The 20,133-nt window shown below is 46.0% G+C and overlaps 1 protein-coding gene across 16 annotated transcripts; it reads left to right on the top strand.

Annotated features, from left to right (window-relative positions):
• The first annotated feature begins 3,576 nt into the window (after positions 1–3,576).
• On the top strand, positions 3,577–18,795 carry LOC101121923 (cationic amino acid transporter 3-like). 16 transcript variants are annotated; one of them, XR_009596451.1, is made up of 15 exons: positions 3,577–3,700; positions 5,495–7,239; positions 7,918–8,124; positions 10,752–11,149; positions 11,960–12,118; positions 14,047–14,224; positions 14,428–14,540; positions 14,705–14,927; positions 15,081–15,220; positions 15,315–15,417; positions 15,608–15,804; positions 16,004–16,167; positions 16,447–16,555; positions 16,728–17,208; positions 17,999–18,795. XR_009596451.1 is itself a non-coding variant. In XM_060399131.1 (15 exons), the coding sequence occupies exons 4-15, from the start codon at positions 8,102–8,104 to the stop codon at positions 16,847–16,849; spliced, it is 1,932 nt and encodes a 643-aa protein (XP_060255114.1). In that variant the 5' UTR covers positions 3,577–3,700; positions 5,408–6,298; positions 7,091–7,239; positions 7,918–8,101; the 3' UTR covers positions 16,850–18,795. The 16 variants fall into 16 exon arrangements, 14 of the variants coding, with proteins under 14 accessions (XP_060255114.1, XP_060255119.1, XP_060255113.1 ...); XM_060399131.1 differs by having other exon boundaries at positions 5,408–6,298; positions 7,091–7,239; positions 10,749–11,149; positions 16,728–18,795; XM_060399136.1 differs by having other exon boundaries at positions 5,408–6,298; positions 7,091–7,239; positions 16,728–18,795.
• Positions 18,796–20,133: the final 1,338 nt, after the last annotated feature.

The raw sequence follows: 20,133 nt of genomic DNA on the forward strand, positions 1-20,133 counted from the left end.
TTTGTGCTTAGTTGCTCAGTCGTGTTTGATTGTTTGCAACCCCATGGACGGTAGCCCGCCAGGCTCCTCTGTCCATGGGATTTCCCAGGCAAGAGTACTGGAGTGGGCTGCCATTTCCTTACCCAGGGGATCATTCTCAGCTCAGGGATCAAACCCCCATCTCCTGTATCTCCTGCACTGCAGGCAGATTCCTTACACAGTGAGCCATTGGTAAAACCCCATAGCAATTCTAATTACTAGAATTAGAATTGTATTTCTTTTTAATTGAAGTAGACTTGTTGTACAGTATTATATTATTAATAGTTTCAGGTGTACAGCATAGCTACTGAGTAGTTTCACCAATTACACTCCATCAAAAGTTATTACATGATAAGGGTGACAATTCCATGTACTCTACAATCTATCCTTGCTGCCTATCTATTGTATACGTGGTATAAACTCTGAATACCATATCCCTAATTTGATCCTGCCTCCTTCCCTCTCTTTGGCCACCTGATGTGAAGAGCTGACTCATTGGAAAAGACCCTGATGCTGGGAAAGATTGAGGGCAAAAGGAGAAGGGGGTGACAGAGGATAAGATGGTTAGATAGCATCACCAACTCAAAGGACATGAATTTGAGCAAACTCCAGGAAATAGTGGAGGGCAAAGGAGCCTGGTTTGTAGTCCATGGGGTTGCAAAGAGTCAGACGTGACTTAGTGACTGAGCAAAAACAACCTTCCCTTGCACCGCCGGTAACCGCTAGTTTGTTTTCTGGATCTGTGAGTCTGTTTCTCCTTTGATACATTTACTTGTATTTTTTTTTTTATATTCCACATGCAAATGATATCATACAGTAACTGGAAGAATATTGAATCACTATGCTATACACCTGAAACTAATATTATAAACCAACTATATTTCAATAAACAAAGAACAAATAGACATCCATTCAGGAGGGAAAGCACCTTTTGAAAAAGTTGGGGTAATTTTTCTGCCATACAAAGAAGTGAAGCAGCTATGTGTATGCATGTGTCCCCTCCGCCTTGAACTCCCCTCCCTCCCCGCCCCCATCCCACCCTCTAGGTCATCACAGAGCCCTGAGCCAAGCTCCCTGAGCTGGACAGCAGCTTCCCACTAGCTACCAGCCTTACACACACTAGTGTATATACGTCAATGCTACTCTCTCAGTTCGTCTCACCCTCCCCGTCCCCACCTGGTTCACATGTCTGTTCTCTCTCCTGGCGTCTCTGTTCCTGCCCTGCATACAGGCTCATCTGTACCGTTTTTCTTGATTCCATCCATATACATTAATGTATGCTATTTGTCTTTCTCTTTCTCACTTCACGCTGTATGGCAGACTCTAGGTCCATCCATATCTCTACAAATAACCCAGTCTCGTTTCTTTTCGTGGTGAGTGATAGTCCACCGTGCCTGTGTACCACGTCTTCTCTGCCCATCACGGTTAGGTTGCTTCCATGTGCTGGCGACCGCAAATAGCACTGGAATAAACACTGGGTACTCGTGTCTTTCTGAATTGTTTTCCTCGTGTTATATGCTCAGTAGTGGGATTCTGGATCATGCGGAAGTTCTGTTTTTTACGGAATCTCCGTGCTGTTCTCCGTCGTGGCTGAATCAGTTTACATTCCCACCAACAGCGCAAGAGGGTTGCCTTTTCTCCACACCCTCTCCAGCATTTACTGTTTGCAGACTTCTGATGATGGCCATTCTGATCGGTGGGAGGTGATACCTCGCTGTCGTGTTGATTCCCATGTCTCTGATAATGAGCGATGTTGAGCATCTTTTTCTTCATGCATTTGTTGGCCATCTGTGTGTATTCTTTGGAGAAATGTCTGTTTAGGTCTTCTGCCCATTTTCTGGATTGGGTTGGAAAAGCACCCCTGTGAGTGTGGCAGGACTTAGCTCCATGTGCCCAAGGAACCCTGGGGGAGTGTTGTCTGTCTGTGCATCTGGGTCACAGGCTGGCAGACCTCACTATGGGCTGCAGAACCTGCAGAGCCAGGGAACCTGCCCGGACCCCTCTGGGGGCGCAGGTGTCACCTGGAGAACAGTGACCTGGGCAGATTCACATGCACAGGAGAAAATTCGCAGGTCAGCCTTCACTAGGGAAGAGTCTGGCACTCCAAAAAAGGATCAAAGCGAAAGTAGCAGAAACTACCCCCCAACCCCCCAAACACACACACACACACACACACACACACACAGGGAAACATCTCACAGGGCTGATCTCCCATCACAGAAAAGGAAAGAGCTCAGGGAGTGTCCAGTTAGCCTAGTTCTGCAGGACACTGCTGCAGAACACAGGACACCGCTGTGTCTCTACAGCAGCCTCCACAGTGCTGAGACGGGACCTCCATGAGGAGGGAGAGAAAGGGTACTGGCAAAGAGGCCGATCAACATTTCAAAGGGCGTGAAAGGGATTGCTCTCAACAGGGAACCCAACCACATGCCTCCTTGAGCACCACAGCCAGGAATTTACCTCCTGCGTCCACGGGCACCCTCTGTGCCCCAAGTCCTTGACCCACACTTCCCCCGCTCTCCAGGGGCTCCTTGTGGGACCCTCCCCCTGCAGTGCCCAGGGGAGCCCGGGCTCAGAAAACCGGCTCCCGCTCTGGGCGAAGGCGCCCGCAAACTGGAGCCCTAGCACCACTTTCCAGAAATCCAGAGACAGCTTTCCAGGAGGCAGCCTGGTGGGTTGTCAGAGCAGAGAGACAGAAAAGCTAAGAATTCTCCCACAAGAGGGAGCAAGAAAAGTGGAGTAGGTGTAGGCATAGAAAGAGAAAGATCCAGATAATACACCGCCATCGTTAAAACAGGATACAGGATGCTTGGGGCTGGTGCATGGGGATGATCCAGAGAGATGATATGGGGTGGGAGGTGGGAGGGGATTCAGGATTGGGAGCTCGTATACACCCGTGGTGGATTCATGTCAATGTATGGCAAAACCAATACACTACTGTAAAGTAAAATAAAGTAAAAATAAATTTTTTTAAAAAAGAAAAAAAAAAAAGAATACCCCAGCTGAAGGTAACCAGCAAAGATTGAAGATGTCTGCTACTTCAAATGGGAGAGCGCCAATGGAAAACTACCAAAAAAGCATGAAACATTCAAGAAACACGCCATCACAAAAAGAATATAACCTGTTTCCAATAAGCTACAACATGGATGAACCTGCGGACATGTTACTAGGTGAAACAAGCCTGATAGAAAATGACAAATGCTGAACGGCTCCCCTAAACTACCTACAGTGGTCAGAGCGATAGAGACAGGAAGTAGAGTGGTGATTGCCAGCAACTGTGCAGGAGAAAGGGGAGCTTTTGTCCAATGTGTACAGTTTCGGTTTTGCGAGATGAAAAAAAGTTCTGGAGTTTGGTTGCCCAAAATGTGAATGTTCTTAACGCTTCTGAACTGGACACTTAAAATGGTTACAATGCTAAATGATACATTATGTGTAATTTACTATAATAAACACCATCTGGGAACCACCGCCTGGGGGTAACCTCAGAAGAGTCAAGGGCTGATAACAACACTGCAGGTGTTTCCCAGCCCACCCCCACCCCAGCAGCCCAGGGGTGAGGACTGTCTTCTGTGCTCAGGACTCCCGGCTTTGGTTCTTGGAGAAGTCCCGGCTCCAGCCCTGCATGGCTTATCCTCAGCCTCCCTGACTGACCCAGGTCTCCAGGCTCTGCTCCAAGGATCCAGTAAGTCTCGGGTCAGCCTCTTCTGTGGGAGACTGGGCGCTGAGTTCACATCCTCCCAAAGAGACCTCTGCAACCCCAGAGTGCAGGGAGTCAGCCCAGCTCCAGCCTGAAGGTGGAGAGACCTGTTTTACAGATGAAAGCAGGAGCTGGTGTCTGTGCTGTGTGTGTGTGTGTAAGGAAGGGTGGAGGGAGATTGGATCAGTGCCTTGAGGCTCTAAGACAATTTTCCTGTTGTTCATATGATATTAGAGATCACCCTTATATAAGGTTTATGATGTAGGGTTGGTGATCATGCCCTAGTATAGATTTTATGATTTTAATCTCTTTTTACTGTGGGCCCTTCGAATCTATGGGTTCTTCCTCTTCTGCAGATATTGGGGTAACTGTAAGGGACTTCAACACCCACAGATTTAGGTATATGTAAAGAATAAATGCATGATGACTTACATTCAGTTACTTTTCAGTTTGCTGTGCCCAAGTTTTATTATTTATCATGGGCAGTAATTTTTTTTAATAGTGGTAAAATACACAGAGGGCTTCCCAGGTGGCTCAGTGCTAAAGAATCTGCCTGCCAACGCAGGGGAGGCAGGTTCAAGATCCTTGGTCTGGGAACTAAGGTCCTACATGCCCGCGGCTCCTGAGCCCACAGGGCCTGGAGCCTGCAGGCCACCACTGAAGGGAAGCCCGCAGGGAGCCTGCCACAAACAGTCCGCACGCTGCAATTAGGATCAGGGCTTGCGTGCTAACTCGCAGCAGTAATGTCGGACTCTGTGACCCTGTGAACTCCAACTCTCCAGGCTCCTCTGTTCATGGGATTCTCCAGGCAAGAATACTGAGCAGATCTTCCCCACCCAGGTATCAAACCTGGGTCTCCCGCATTGCAGGCGGGTTCTTTACTGACTGTGCCACCGGGGAAGCCCCTAGGCTCAGAGACAGTCTGGCAATTGAGGCTCAGATGCTCCCCTGAGCTAAGGAGAAGGAGGTAGGGATCTGAGGCCTCAAGGGGGAGGAAGACAACTTACAAGAGGTCAGTGAACAGCTGCTTGCTCCTCTAGGCAGGCAAGTCCTTTTGAGATTAAAAGCTGTTCTCTGGTAATAGCTCTCTTCCTGGAGTAGGTCCCCTAATATAATTATTTTGAGCAGTTAAAGGAGAGACAAAGAACTCCTGAGTCCGCTGGGTCTGGATCGCCTTCAGCTCAAAACAACCCATATCCAAAGTGGGACATTTTGGGGAGATATATTCTCCTCCTCTTCACGTCTCTTCAAGTAACTCTCCCAGTAACTTTGAAATATGTTTGAAATATGTTTGAAATATGTTTAATGTGTGAAGAAACCAAAGTTCAGAGATGGACGACTTGCCCAGTGTGTCCTTATATCACCTGCTCCCCCTCATTCTGTTGCTTCATGGAATTGGACTCCCAAGGCCAAGGGCAGATGGATATATTTTTTTTCTTTTATTGAAGTAAAGTTGATGTCTAATGTTGTATTAATTTCAGCTGTACAGCAAAGTGATTCAGTTATGAATACAGTTTTCATATTTTCAAAAATGTTTATTTGTCTGAGCCAACGCTTAGCTGTGGTATATGGAATCTAGTTCTCTGACCCGGGATGGGACCTGGGCCCCTTGATTTGGAGCGTGGAGTCTTAGCTCCTGGCCCACCAGGGAAGTCCCTCTTTTTCATATTCTTTTCCTATGGTTTATCGCAGGATATTGAGTAGAGTTTCCTGGTCTCCACAGTAGGACTGTGTTGTTTAGGATAACTTTCCTGAGGACTTTGTGTCTCGCCTTCTCAGCAGATCGTACCCTCCTCAGCTGTGTCTAGGATGCTGCGTCCATACGTTCACCAGTTTGTTCAGAAGCTGGTCACGGGCGGCCGCTGGAGCCCATAGAGAAGTCTGACAGTCCCATGGCTCATCTGAACACTCCACATTTTCAATACAGGATCCCACACAGCTCGGAGAACAATGAGAGGGCTGGTGCCTTATGGATGGTGCCAGTAAATAATTTCTCTGAGAGATAAGGACTGATACAGAATGGATTGAGTCAGACGACCTGAAATCTACTGGAATTAAGTTCTCAGCTTAATTCTCACTTATGATCTTACGAATACTGCCGGCTTTGTTATTTGTGTTTCTCCTGGTTCGCAAAATTGTTGTTTCTTCCACAACTGGCCTCTGATAAAATGATGACGTGTAGTTTCATATGAGAACAGTGCCGGTAACCGTGTAACTCTAGATGTTGGGAGAAGCAACAAGAGAGTATTTTCCTGGACCATAGTGGTCATGAATTGCCACCCAACCCGTGGTTGAATTTATGACCGTACCGGAGCCCTGCAGACTGGAAACTGGCACCTGCCATCTACCTCTACAAGGATTAAGTCCGGAGCTGCTGCAGCTGCTGACGTTCAACACCCGCTGAGAGGAGTTTAGGGTGGAGATCAGGAATGAAGCAGTCTGTGCACTGGGGAAACTGGCAGAACAGGCCGTCAGAGAGTTAGAACTTTCAGAAGACTTTTTAAAATTTATTTTCAGTCGCAAGATTGCTTCTTTACAATGTTCTGTTGGTTTCTGCCGTACAACAACGTGCATCAGCCGTAGGTATACATGTGTCCCCTCCCTCTTGAACCTCCCTCTCACCCACCCCCCCCGTCCCACCCCTCTAGGTTGGTTGTCACAGAGCACTGGGTTGAGCTCCCTGTGTTACACAGCAACTTCCCGTTAGCTGTCCATTTTGCACGTGGTAATGTATACGTTTGGGGGCTTACCTGGGGGCTCAGATGGTAAAGAATGCAAGAGACCCAGGTTTGATCCCTGGGTCTGGAAGATCCCCTGGAGAAGAGAATGGCAATCCACTCCAGTCTTCTTGCCTGGAGAATCCCATGAACGAATGAGCCTGGAGGGCTACAGTCCACGGGGTCACAAAGAGTTGGACATGACTGAAGTGACTTAGCACACACAGCGTTTATGTTTCAATGCTATTCTACCAATTTGTCCCACCCGCTCCTTCCTCCACTGTGTCCACAAGTCAGGAGAAGATCTTATGAGCCCCGATTCTTTCATCTTTGCATACGTAGACAAACACTGACATCACTAATGGTGGCACCTGCTTTGGCTGTTGAGGAGAAAACTACAGGTAAAAGTCAAAATGAAGTAGCTGCGGTGCAGACATCCGAGGAAATAGCTAGGTGACGCAGGGTGTGATCTCAGACAAGTGCTTGCATTGCCAAAAACGAGTTTTCTGAGTTGCATCGGACTAGGATGCCACATCCATTCACAGAACAATATCTGCTGGCAGCTAGTAACTGCAACCTTACTTTTTAAAGGTCTCTTTTTGTAGGTAGAACATTTTTAGACAATGAAATTGCTTTGGCCCCTTTAATTTTGTCTCAGGTGGTTTCTCGGAAGCTCTGTGATTAGCAAACTGCTTGAAGCTGCCCTTTGGAACTCAGGGAAGGTCCTGGAGGCTGGAGTCTGCCTACAAGAAACAAGGGACAGAAATAACGCCTAGGAGCCCCATATGGCCCTGAGGCAGGATCTAGGTAAGGCAGAATCCAGGCTGGGCATTTAGAATTTGACTCCTGTTTACATATCCTGAGGAAGGAGGCAGGTGGGCTCTAGGCTAGACATTTACAGCCAGCCTCCTGTTGGCACCTCGAGATAGAAATGACAAGAAGATCGTAAGTAGCTGGACTTTGTCTCCTGTGGACTCTTAAGATAACAATTACAGCAGAGCTAAACTCTATTTGATTCAAAGATCAAGAGGTCACATATTTCCCACCCTTGGGACTGGGGAGACACTGCACATGCCCAGAAAGCCTCCTTGGAGGTGAAAAAGAAGGGGGCACCATCCTGTAATAGGTGATGCCAAGGACACCCTCACAGGGCTCTGGACTAAAATCCATCTTGGAAAGAAGTTGTACATGTGTTTTGGGGAGGATCCTAGGGCAGGGCAGGTGTGGAAAAAGAAACCAGACAATTGGCCAAAGGTGAACAAATCTGGAAGAAGCGCCCTGTGTGAATGACTTAACTGCCCTTTTATGGGGCTCCTCCTCCTCAAGGGAAGGCCCACATCTCTTCTCTCCGGGTGTGCAATTCTGCCTCCCTTTGGTCTGAACTGAACAAGCAATTTCTCTGTGCCTCTGGCTTGTTGGGCTGTGTCTCTAATATACTTTGTACACTTTTTCTTTCTTTGTGTGTGTGTGTGTGTGTTTTTACAGCTTTTGACTCCTTGAGAAACGAATGTATCAACGGGGACGAGAGCCAGAGGAACCTTGTCTCTAACCTGTGGCCCCTGGTGGACCAGCGGCTAGGATTCCTGGTTTTCCCCCAGAAATTGGACCCTGGATTCCTGAGCAGAGAACTAAGCCACCACACACGCCTGACTCTATCCAAGAATGTCTGATGCTGAGACCCAGGATTTCAAGGTAAACTGCAGGTCTCCACAGACTGCTGGCTGGAGACCTCTGAGTTTCTCTCTCTCCCATGAGCACTTGCTTGCTCCCACTCTCTGCTTTGTTCTCCTTCCAAGATCCGCAGGGCTACAGGTGCGCTCAGTGAAGGAGCCCAAGTCATGTTCTTCTCTCTCCTCTCTCCGTCTTTCACTGGCTCTGCAGGAACTACAACTCCCAGCATGCCCTGTGCCCATCCTCTTCAACACTGAGAGCAACGCAAGGGGGATCATAGCTTGGCACCTGCCACTGCCTCCAACAAATTGCTCCCTGCTACACACTGCACTTTTATCTCCCAGGAGTAGAAAAATTACAACCCCCAGCCCCCACAGTCAGTCTTCCCTGTCGTTCTCCCCAAGCAACCCACCAGCAGGCAAATTCTTCTTGTCCTGTGATCTTCTTTACTTGAGAAGTAAAGAATTTACTTGATTTTACTAATTTACTAATTAGAATTTACTCATTTACTTGAGAAGCAAGGTTTCTTTTTCACCTAAGCCTTATGTCCCCTTCAGTTTTACCTTAGACACCAAACAAATGGGGTGATAGACCTGGGGCTATTTCTGCTGTTTTCTCTCCCACTGTGCTCCGTGTGCACAAATCCGCTGTGAGACTGCTCTCAGCACTTGGCCCTCAGGTCCTGAGCCCTGTGGCCTTCTCCCTCGTAGCCACCTCCAGTTCTGCCAGCAGCTCTCCGCCACTCCAGGCTGCGACAGCGCATGCACAGCAAGGGGCACAGCCTACTGAGCTGACCTCACCGCTATGGCAGACGCTCCTCAAGGGGCACCCCGGTGACACTGGCACCGGTTCAAATGTTCCCTCGACACCCCCACTCCACCCCCGCACCTGGGAACCCCTCATGGGAGGGACTGGGTCAACTACAGACTTCTGGTCAGTGAGCAATGGGAGAGTAGAGGACTCTCAAAATTCCACCACGCACAGGATTCGAAGGAAATTCAGAGGGCAGTCTGGGTCTCCCTCAGGGGCCCCCGAGTCGTGTTTCTGGGAGGCTGGGCTTCATTTCTAGGAGTGCTATTCTTGGTTGCCAGTTGTTCAACCTGGGACATTGTCCTTTTTAAGCCAGATGGGCCAAGAAAGGGGAAACTTAGATTTGTTTTCATGATCACTGGTCTTTATTTAAGTTGAAGGATGGAAAATGACCTAAAAAATTAGGTCTCTGGATTATAATATTCTACTATCTTATATAGTTTCTTACAATTAAATCTTTGTTGCCATGGATGGGAAAATAAGCTGATATTAAATGTCCTATTCATTCTAAATGATCCCCTTCTAGTTTTTCCCAGCTCTCGGAGGGGAACCAAGCTTCCCCAAACCTGCAAGTTCCCCTACTGCTTCAGACTCTTTGGATTAAAATTAGACCCCCTTCTTTCCAGAGAAACAGTCTTTGCTGGTACAACATTTTATCAGCCACTTTCCCCCTGTTATCAGGGCCAATTTGAGAACTCTCTGGTCTAAAATTTACCTACGAAACTATGGCTACAGAAAAGAAAGAAGATATTTTATTCTAACAGTGTGTGGCCACAATATTCTCTGGACTCTGGAGAAATGACCCTTAAAGAACAACTCCTGCTAGGAGAACATGATTTTTTCTGCCTATGCCTTGAGACCAGGGCTTTTAGGAACACTTATCTAAGCCATGTCTAAGTTCTGAGACTGAGGATAAAACATGGAAGAATCATTTAAAATTTTTACTTATTACTTATTTTAAAACTTTATAAAAATTTTACATAAATATATTTATTTAAAGAGTAACTGTATTTTACTGTTACTAGTGAGTTTACAAACTAGTGAGTTTCATATTGCAATAGCTGACTCATGGCTAAGTTTAGAAAATGAAACCGTGAGGTCTCTGTCTGGATTGACGTACGTCTCAGCCTTTGCTTTTGGATAGTGTTGCTGATTTGTAAAGGAGCGCTATTAAGTTGGCTTAAAGAAAGCAAATAATTCTAAACACAAGAATGAAGCTAAATACAGGTTCACACACTCTGGGAAATATTCAGCGTTAAACTGATATCTGACCTTAAAGTCTGTTTAAGTTTGTTAATATAGACATATCTTCAGAGTCATCAATATTAAGCATAATAATTTTACTATAGCTGGGTTGCCTGAAAGTCACTAAATTTATGTTACAGCATTTGTTAGCAAGAAAATTGGCTTGGTATAGGATAAAAGTTTTTGAATGAACACTTTCGAAATAATTATGTTTTAGCTTTGCTAGGTTTTAAGAGTTGAGGGTTCTATCTGAAATATATAGGTAAAGCTGCTAGAAACAATAACGGAAGCATTTTAATATGCAACAGGAAAGTAGGATGTGTATTTTCAGTAAAGAAGAGACGAGGAATAAAATCACACTTCATTAAGAGAAGTGCTCCCCCTCGCTTCTCTTCAAGCAACTCTTTCCGTAACTTTGAAACATCTTAAAAGATTCACTTAGGTTTAAGGAACCATATCTCAGAGATAGAGAACTCCCTCCATCTGCCCTCTTACCACCTGTTCCCATCACTCTGTCACTCCATGGAACTGGACTCCCGGGGCCAAGGGCAGATGGACCTTCTTGATGGCTTGCTATGCTGTTTTCTCAGCAGATCTGAGCCTCCTCGATTCTCTAGGATGTTGTGTCAGGATGTTCACCAGTTTGGTCAGAAGCTGGTCCGTAGGCGGCGGCTGGAGCCCAGGGAGGAGTCTGAGAGGGGCAGGGCCCACTGTCTGAACACCATAGACCTGACAGCTCTGGGTGTGAGCGGTACCCTAGGAGCTGGCGTGTACATCGTGGTTGGAGAAGTGGCTGTGTACGAAGCGGGACCAGCAATCGTCATCTGCTTCTTGCTGGCTGGCCTGTCAACTCTTTTGTCCGGGCTCTGCTACGCAGAGTTGGTGGCCCGGGTACCACGCTCCGGTTCTGCGTATCTCTATAGCTACGTCACCATGGGAGAACTGTGTGCCTTCATCATTGGCTGGAACCTCATCCTGTCCTTTGTCATCGGTGAGACGGTGGGGTGGGGGAAGGTGTGGGGCTTAAGATCAGGAAATTCAGAGCGGGTAGTTGAGTCCTCACTGATTCATGAGAACTTCATTAATCCACCTTGGGGGGGGCTTGGGTAACGTGGCAGGAAACCCTTATAACTGTATTCTAGTTAGGTCAGCTCTGCTCTCCTTAAATGACTGAACCAAGAACTGAGCAGGAAAAGGAACTGAAAGGAGTGGGTGATAAGGAGGCATGTCCCCCAGGCCCTTCCCCTCACCATACTGAAGTCTCTGCTCCGCTGTTTCCTTTGTGGGATTTTTGTTTACAATTCGACTTAAATTGTCACCCTCACTTCCCGGTCCTCTAGGTCCCACTTCCCTGTTATAGTTTTTAGCCTCATATTAATCTCCTCCTAACATATTAAATAGTTGACCTGTTTTGTGAATCATCTGAGTCTACTCTGAGCGCCAGGTTGCTTGAGTAACATCCAACTCTTTGCGATCCCATGGACTGTAGCCCACCAGGCTCCTCTGTCCATGGGATTCTCCAGGCAAGAACACTGAAGTGGGTTGCCATTTCCTACCACTGGGGATCTCCCCAACCCAGGGATTGAACCTGCATCTCTTACGTGTCCTGCATTGGCAAGCAGCTTCTTCACCATTAGTGCCGCTTGCGAAGGGTGTATCCTCTCCACTCTATAAAAGAGAACTTTGTAAGATTAGGTATTTTGTCTGTTTTTCACCTCCACCCCCGCCCCCCAGAACATCCCATGGTACGTGATAAGGGTTCAATTTCTCTTTGTCAGTGAGTGTTCTCTTGCTGCTGCAGGCACCGCCAGTGAGGCCAAGGCCTGGAGCATCGCCTTTGACAGTCTCATTGGGAACCACATCTCTCAGGCATTCCAGGGAACTTTCTCTCCATATATGCCCTACTTCCTGGCCAGGCATCCAGACTTTTTTGCCCTGCTCCTGGTGCTGCTGCTCACAGGTGAGACAGGGCTCAGGACAGAATGGAAAGAGTGGGATGTGGAGGGGGAGTTGAGGTGAAGAAAGCTTGGAGTTCCAGAATGGTGGGATAATTCAGTTCAGTCGCTCAGTCGTGTCCAGCTCTTTGCGACCCCATGAAACGCAGCACGCCAGGCCTCCCTATTCATCACCAATTCCCAGAGTTTGCCCAAACTCATGTCCATTGAGTCGGTGATGCCATCCAGCCATCTCATCCTCTGTCATCCCCTTCTCATCCTGCCCTCCATCTTTCCCAGCATCAGGGTCTTTTCCAATGAGTCAGCTCTTCACATCAGGTAGGACTGGAGTGAACTGAGATAGGAGAGACAAGAAGCCAAGATACAAACCATTGGTTTTCACCCTTGGCACTACTGACATTCTGGGCACTACATCATTCTTCAATGTCAGGGAGCTGTCTTATTCATTGTGAATTTTCTTTTCAGTCATTGTCAACTGTTGATTAGCACCCTCAGTCTTTACTTACTAGATAACAGCAATGCCCACCAGCCAAATTATGACAATCGGAATGCCTCAAGATATTGCCAAGTCTCTTCAGAGACAAAATCATTCCCACCTGATAATCATTTACTTTAGGCCTACAAGTTTCGTCCCTGTACTGAGACTGAAGATATTTGTTTATTTGAGCGGAAATTCCCACAAAATAAAATTAATCATTTACCATATCCCCCGGATTTTTTTGCGATATAATTGAGATTGTTATAACAATAACAATCTGTCGCTAAGTCACATCTTTGCGACCCCATGAATTGAGGTACAGCAGGCTTCCCTGCCCTTCACTATCTCCCCGAGTTTGCTCAAACTCATGTCCATTGAGTTGATGATGCCATCCTACCATCTCTGTCATCCCCTTCTCCTCCTGCCTTCAGTCTTTCCCAGCATTAGCATCTTTTCCAATGAGTTGGTTCTTCATATCAGGTGGCCAAACTATTAGAGCTTCAGCTTCAACATCAGTCCTTCCGATGAATATTCAGGGCTGATTTCCTTTAGGACTGACTGGCTTGATCTCGTTGCTGTCCAGGGAGCTCTCAAGAGTCTTCTCCAGCAGCACAGTTTGAAAGCATCAACTCTTTGGTGCTTGGGCTTCTTTATGGTTCAACTCTCACTTTTATACATAACTACTGGAAAAACTGCAACTTTGTTTACAGACCTTTGTTGGCAAAGTGATGTCTCTGCTTTTTAAGGTTCTGTCTAGGCTTGTCGTAGCTTGTCTTAATTGAGATACAATATTACATAATTTTAAGATGTATAAAGTGATGTTGATCGATGCGTTTATTGTGAGACAATCGCCACAATAAGAAATTAGCCATCTTTTGGTAACGATAACCCTGTATGTGAGATGGCAAAAGAGACACAGATGTATAAAACAGACTTTTGGATTCTGTGGAAGAGGGAGAGGGTGGGATGGTTTGGGAGAATGGCATTGAAACATGTATAATATCATGTAAGAAACGAATTGCCAGTCTAGGTACGATGCAGGATACAGGATGCTTGGGGCTGGTGCACTGGGATGACCCAGAGAGATGGTACGGGGAGGGAGGTGGGGGCGGGGAGGAGGTTCAGGATTGGGAACTCATGTACACCCGTGGTGGATTCATGTTGATGTATGGCAAAACCAATACAGTATTGTAAAGTAAAATTTTAAAAAAAAGAAATTAGCCATCTTAATGTGTACCATCCAGTGGCACTTAGTAAACTCACAGTGTCGTGCAAACATCTCCTCCATGCAGCTCCAAACATCTTCATCACTACAGAAGGAACCCCTGTGCCCGCTGAGCAGTCACTGTCTACCTTTCACCCATCCATAAACCCCAGTCTATGACAACCACTAGTTTTCTTTGTATGTCTGCGGATTTAGTTATTGTGGATGCCTCATATTCCATCTTTCCACAGGACTACTGGTTCTGGGACTTCAAGAATCAGTCATGCTTAACAAAGTGTTTGCATTCTTGAACCTTGCTATTCTCATCTTCATCATCGTCTCTGGCTTCATTAAGGGAGACCTGCACAACTGGAACCTCACAGACCAGGACTACACGTTGAACACATCTGCATCCACTGACACCTCGAGGTTAGGGGAGTCCTCTTGGCTGAATAATGTCTATGTGTGTGATACGCACAGCTGGGAACGTGGTGGGGACCAAAGGTATTGGGGCTGATGAATCCCATGGTGGAGTCATGGAGTCCAGGAGTTGTGATAGTAACTGAGGGAAGAAGTAGAGATGGCTGAACTCACCTCACCCATGTTCTTCCTCATTCATTCTCTCATCACAGCTTGGGTCCTCTGGGTGCTGGAGGGTTTACACCTTTTGGCATTGAAGGGATTCTCCATGGAATAGCAACATGCATCTATGCTTTTGATGGCTTTGATGTCATTGCTACTACAGGTAACGTGGTCACTGTGTTTCTTATCAAGGGTCTGGGCAGGTTGGGCTGCCCTTGGGCATAGCGGTTGGAAGAAGTCTAGACTGCGTTTGGAGGTGAAAGGTAATTGGATTTTGTGGTTTCATTCCAGTGTGTTTACTGACCTAATACTCCACCCATCTCGCAGGAGTAGAAGCCAGAAATCCTCGGCTTTCCATCCCCATTAGCATCGTGGTCACGATCTTCATCTGCTTTTTGGTGTATGTTGGTGGCTCAGCAGCACTCACCCTCATGGTGCCCTACTACCAGATTCATCCTGAGAGCCTCCTGCCGCAGGCTTTCCTCGGTGTTGGGTGGGGCCCTCTAAGATGTGTCCTGGCTGCCCTCACCATCTGCGCTCTTTCATCCAGGTCAGTGTCAAAGCTTCTTCTCCACCCTCTGTCAGATTATCAGACATCGTAGCTTCAGACTGAGAAACAGCTTACCCCATGTAGACTAGGGAGCAGAAACCCCAGCCTCTCATGCTTCTCCCCTTCCTCCCATGTGCCCACTTTCTCTCCCAGCCTCCTGGGCACCATGTTCCCTATGTTTCGTGTGATCTACACAATGGCAGAGGATGGGCTCCTTTTCAGGAGACTTGCCCAAATCCATGCCCGCACACGAACTGCCATCTGGACCATCTTGGCTTCTGGAAGTCTTGCAGGTGAATAAACAAAACTTGTTTGATCAGTTTTCTTAACTTGCATATTTCCACTATCTCACTCTCTCCCCCTACCTTGTTTGTGCCCTGATTTTAGCGGTCATGGCACTACTCTTAGAGCTCACTGATCTTGCGGACCTCATGTCAACTGGGACCCTGCTCGCTTACTCCCTGGTGGCCTTTTCTGCGCTTGTCCTCAGGTGAGACTCCACAACACGCTGACTGAGGCTCTTTGACTGGTGGGGACTGATGTGAAGATGATCCTCTTCTGCCTTCACGCTGCCTTCAAAATGACCAACAATCATTAATTTGGGAAAGAGATGGAATCATCTGGGTGATGTTGAATGAATAGGGGATACTATTAATACTGCCTTGGTATTTCTAATTCAGGTATCAGCCAGAACAGAATTTAAGCCAGAATGAGACAGCAGAAGAGGAAATAGATTTTTCTCAGCTGGAAGCAAGACCTTTACAATCTGTACCTGAAGCAGAAAATGCAAGGATTCTGAAGACTCTGTGGTTCCCTCCCAGCACCATCCCCACTCGGAAATCTGGGCGGATTGTCTATGGATGTGCCTTCCTGCTTGGTGAGCAGTGGGGTTTCTCTTTGGCTGTATTCTAAATTTGACAGTATGGGTAGGGTAGTGTGTTTTGGGCAGTTGAGGAGGAATCTTGGAGAGATAATGGCCCTTCCTGAGGTGGGCAGTTTTGAGATGGGTGTGACCCAAGGTCCTGATGTCTTTGTCTTCTGGGTCCAGCCTGTTCTCCTCCTCCTTGACCTTGCAGTTCTCCTGCTGATGGTCCTGAGCGTGATCCTGGCCCTGTTGACCAGCCGTGTATTCTCTGGACTCTCAGTGTACACGACAGTGGCTGTGCTGCTGCTGCTCATCATTGGGGTCACGGCCATCATCCTGAGGCAGCCCCAGAACCCCTCTCCTCTTCACTGCAAGGTAAGTGACCTTATGTATCCAAGCTCTCCACCTTGAGGAATGAAGGCAGCCTGCTCTGACATCTAAATGCTGTAGGCTGGATCAGGAGTTGCTCCCAGAGGGAAGCTGCTAAAACCAACTGACCCTTTCCTGATCCACGCTCAGCGCTTTACACACACAATCTCAGTAGGCACTGAACACACAGCCTGCGTTGAACTGGACTCTTCCTGCCCACGTGGAGTAGGGTCTCCCTTTCAGACGTCTGGGGTGTGTTCAGGGATGAATTGACTTTGTCCCCAGGTCCTTTGTTGGCCCATCCTCCCACTGGTGAGCATCTTTGTCAACGTTTACTTGATGATGCAGATGAACACTAGGACCTGGGTCCAGTTTGGCCTCTGGATGGGGATTGGTGAGTGCCTTTCTTGAAAACTGAGGCCCCTTGAGTGACTGAAGCCAAGTGTCTTCCTGCTACCTCTCCCCTAAACTGTCAGACATGACAGAAAGCAGAGGACACCTGCTGGGCTTTCATTAAGTGAGGAGAGCTCCTACTGTCGCTTCTCACTGTCTCCTCTCCCTACTAGGATCTGTCATATACTTTGGATTTGGGATCCGACACAGCCTGGGGGAGAATGATGATCAACAGCCGCCGGCCTCCAGTCCCCACATGCTTGACGGAAACATCCCTGATGATGAATCTTCTTAACCACAGGACATAGACGCTGTGTGGAATCCCTCCAGACTCAGAAGTATCTTCCAGTTCAAGTGGCACTTTGAGCCTCTATGGAGCCTGAAGGTGAAATGCATTTACAACCATGTGCTTATTGCCAGCAGATATGACTTTACTATTGAATAATTTTGAAGTAGACTTTTCAAAGCAAAATATATATTCAGAAAAGCACATGCTTCATAAGTGAGCCTCAAGGTGAATTTTCACAAAGAAAGTACAACAAAATAACCATCAACCAGAGAAAGCATTAAAATATTAATGGGGGTATAAGAAGCACCTTCTTGTGTCTATTTCCACTGAAAACACAGAGACTGTGGCCTGGGAAGGAAATGCAGGTAAGTATATTTCCTGTCCAGGGTTATACTTTAAACATTAGGACATAAATAGGTTGGAATTAAAAGGAAGGGAACAAACACGTTGTACAAACAGTAACACAAGAATGCTAGAGCAGCTATCTTATTATAGAACAAAGTAGAGTTTAAGAAAAAGAGAATAACAGATAAAGTGGATCATTGAGTAACGATAAAGGGAAACGCTCATTTTAATCTCTTCCTCCAGCTTACTGAGATGTAGTGTAACATCATCCAAATGATCATTTCTCTTTACTCTTCTGTGGTAGAACATTAGAGTTGCACAACAGAGTTGATGAGAAAAAGTTCTTAATTGCAAAAACAACAAGGACACCTGCATTGCTAGAGGAAGGGGAATGGGATGGGGAGTAATAATTGGTTGATAAATGCTTACAGTTGGGTGAAGCTAAAAGATGGAAAACGAACCTGTGAAACAAGATGAAAAGTGGTTGCTGCAGAACAGAATGCTCGAAACTGAGGTCATGGACTTGCATGATGTCCGTGATAATGATATAGAGGGTTGTTTGTGGGAATGAACAACTGAAGTAGAGTAAAAGGGGGATGGAAGTCAAGAAACTAAACAGCAAAATTATCAGGTGGATTAAAGAATAAATGCAGGAAGATTAACAGAATTAGAGATATCACTATCTAGCGAGTTCTAATGAAATTATTGGCTGAGAAATTAATGGGGACTGAAGCTGTCAGGTGAAACTTTGATGGAGGAGGTTGACATCACCTGATTGTCATTCTTCCCTTACTGATGTGGGACACCCAGGTCCTGTGCCACCCGATGAGCTGTGATAAGCAGTACAGAACACTTCCTGGAACATAGCCTTGATGACAAACTGCATCAGAATACAATCAAGCCTCTAGAGCAACTCCCAGCTCAGAGCAGATATAAAGGATAGATTCACATTTCAACTGAAAATGCAATCAGCCAAAACCAGTATGTGGGTAATTCTCCAGGAAAGAAAATGGTGCATTTTTATAACTATTAAATGGTATGGGGAGTTCCCTGGTGGTCCAGTCATTAGGACTCCATTTTTCCCCTGCAGGCTGTGCGAGTTCTGTCCCAAATGGGGGAACTAAGATCCCACAAGCTGCACAGTGCAACCAATAAAATAAGTGATGTGACCCAAATTGGAGATTCATTCATTAATCAAATATGATTACCCATACAGGTATACACTGGGAATATTGCTGGTTGGGTCCAGATGACCCAATTTAAAAAAATGGCAATAAAAGGAGTCATACACAAATTTTTTAGTTTCCCCATGCATATAAAAGTCACGTTTTTAAAAAGTTACATTATGCTATGTTCTACTCCGTGTGCAATAGCATTTTGCTTTTAAAAAAAGTACACCCCTTGATTTAAAAATATTTTTTCTAAAATATGGTAAATATCAATTGATAACACAGTGGTCACAAATCAATTTAAACATGCAATATTTGTAAAAAGTGAAGCATGTGTGTACATGTGAATATGTCTATGCATAGTAAAATATGTATAATTAAATGCATAAAATATGTATCTATATAAGATATACGTATTAAAATATATTTTTAAATGTTCGCGGTTTCTATGAAATTCACTGCATCTAAGTGTCTTGTATTTTTGTGTGCTAAATCTCTCCACCTCTTGGTCTCTTTGTATGCTCTCTGTGTTCTAATCACCTCTTCTTATGAGGATATCAGTCATATTGGGTTAGGGCCAACTCTAATGACCTCATTTAGATTTAGCTACCTCTTTAAGGCCCTCTCACCAAATACAGTCACATTCTGTGGTCCTGGGGGTTAGGGTTTCAACAGAGGAATTTGAGAACGGGGAAATACATTCAACTCACAACACTTTTGACCACCATTTTCTCCCTAGCAGCTGAAACAGTGTCTGAAATGCAGAAAATGGTCAATTATATTCGATGAGCTATATAATAAAAGAATCACATGTACATATAATATTTTATGTGCCCCAAAACAGAGAAAATTTTATTTTTCAGATGATATCAAGGGGAATGAACAGTATTTGCTTGAAATACAATATTTTGTGAAACTAATTAAAATGGAAAATAAGTATTTAAAGCTATGTCTAATCTATGAGCTTTGGGTTTTTTGGTAGTCTTGTGTGAATATGAGAGCTGGACCATAAAGAAGGCTGAGCACCAAAGAATTGAACTTTGGTGATTTTGAACTGTGGTGCTGGAGAAGACTCTTAAGAGTCCCTTGAAGTGAAGTGAAGTTGCTCAGTCATGTCCGACTCTTTGCGACCCCATGGACTGCAGCCCACCAGGCTCTTCTGTCCATGCGATTTTCCAGGCAAGAGTACTGGAGTGGGTTGCCATTTCCTCCTCCAGGGTATCTTCCTGACCCAGGGATCGAACCCAGATCTCCCGCATTGTAGCCAGATGCTTTTACCATCTGAGCCACTAGGGAAGTGAGTCCCTTAGACAGCAAGAAATTCAAGCCAGTCAATCCTAAAGAAAATCATTCATTGGAATATTCATTGGAAGGGCTGGTGCTGAAGCTCAAACTGCAATACTTTGACCACCTGATGCGAAGAACAGACTCATTGGAAAAGACCCTGATGCTGGGAAAGATTGAGGGCAGGAGTAGGAGGGGGTGGCAGAGGGTGAAATGGTTAGACAGCATCACCGACTCAATGGACAGGAGTTTGAGCAAACTCCAGGAGACAGTGAAGGACAGGGATGCCTGGCATGCTGCAGTTCATGGAGTTGCAAAGAGCTGGATATGACTTTGTGGATGAATGTAACAACAAACTCCTAATTGGTGCTGAGCTGGGCTTAAGGGTTCCCCACAATTGAGTGTCTCAGGTCTCAAGCAGATTGTGCAAGTCATGTAAATAAAACTGGGAGGGAGGAGGATTGAGAGTTGGGTCCCTGGTTTTACAGCCCC

Source organism: Ovis aries, chromosome 14 (genome assembly GCF_016772045.2).
Source record: "Ovis aries strain OAR_USU_Benz2616 breed Rambouillet chromosome 14, ARS-UI_Ramb_v3.0, whole genome shotgun sequence".
Taxonomy (NCBI): Eukaryota; Metazoa; Chordata; class Mammalia; order Artiodactyla; family Bovidae; genus Ovis; species Ovis aries.

Bases quoted from the DNA above. Each gene is read 5' to 3' on its own strand.
- LOC101121923 (XM_015105199.4), top strand. From the start codon at position 10,681: ATGGAACTGGACTCCCGGGGCCAAGGGCAGATGGACCTTCTTGATGGC. The intron at 14,541-14,704 runs GTAACGTGGTCA...CCCATCTCGCAG, and splicing joins TGATGTCATTGCTACTACAG to GAGTAGAAGCCAGAAATCCT. The intron at 14,928-15,080 runs GTCAGTGTCAAA...TTTCTCTCCCAG, and splicing joins ATCTGCGCTCTTTCATCCAG to CCTCCTGGGCACCATGTTCC.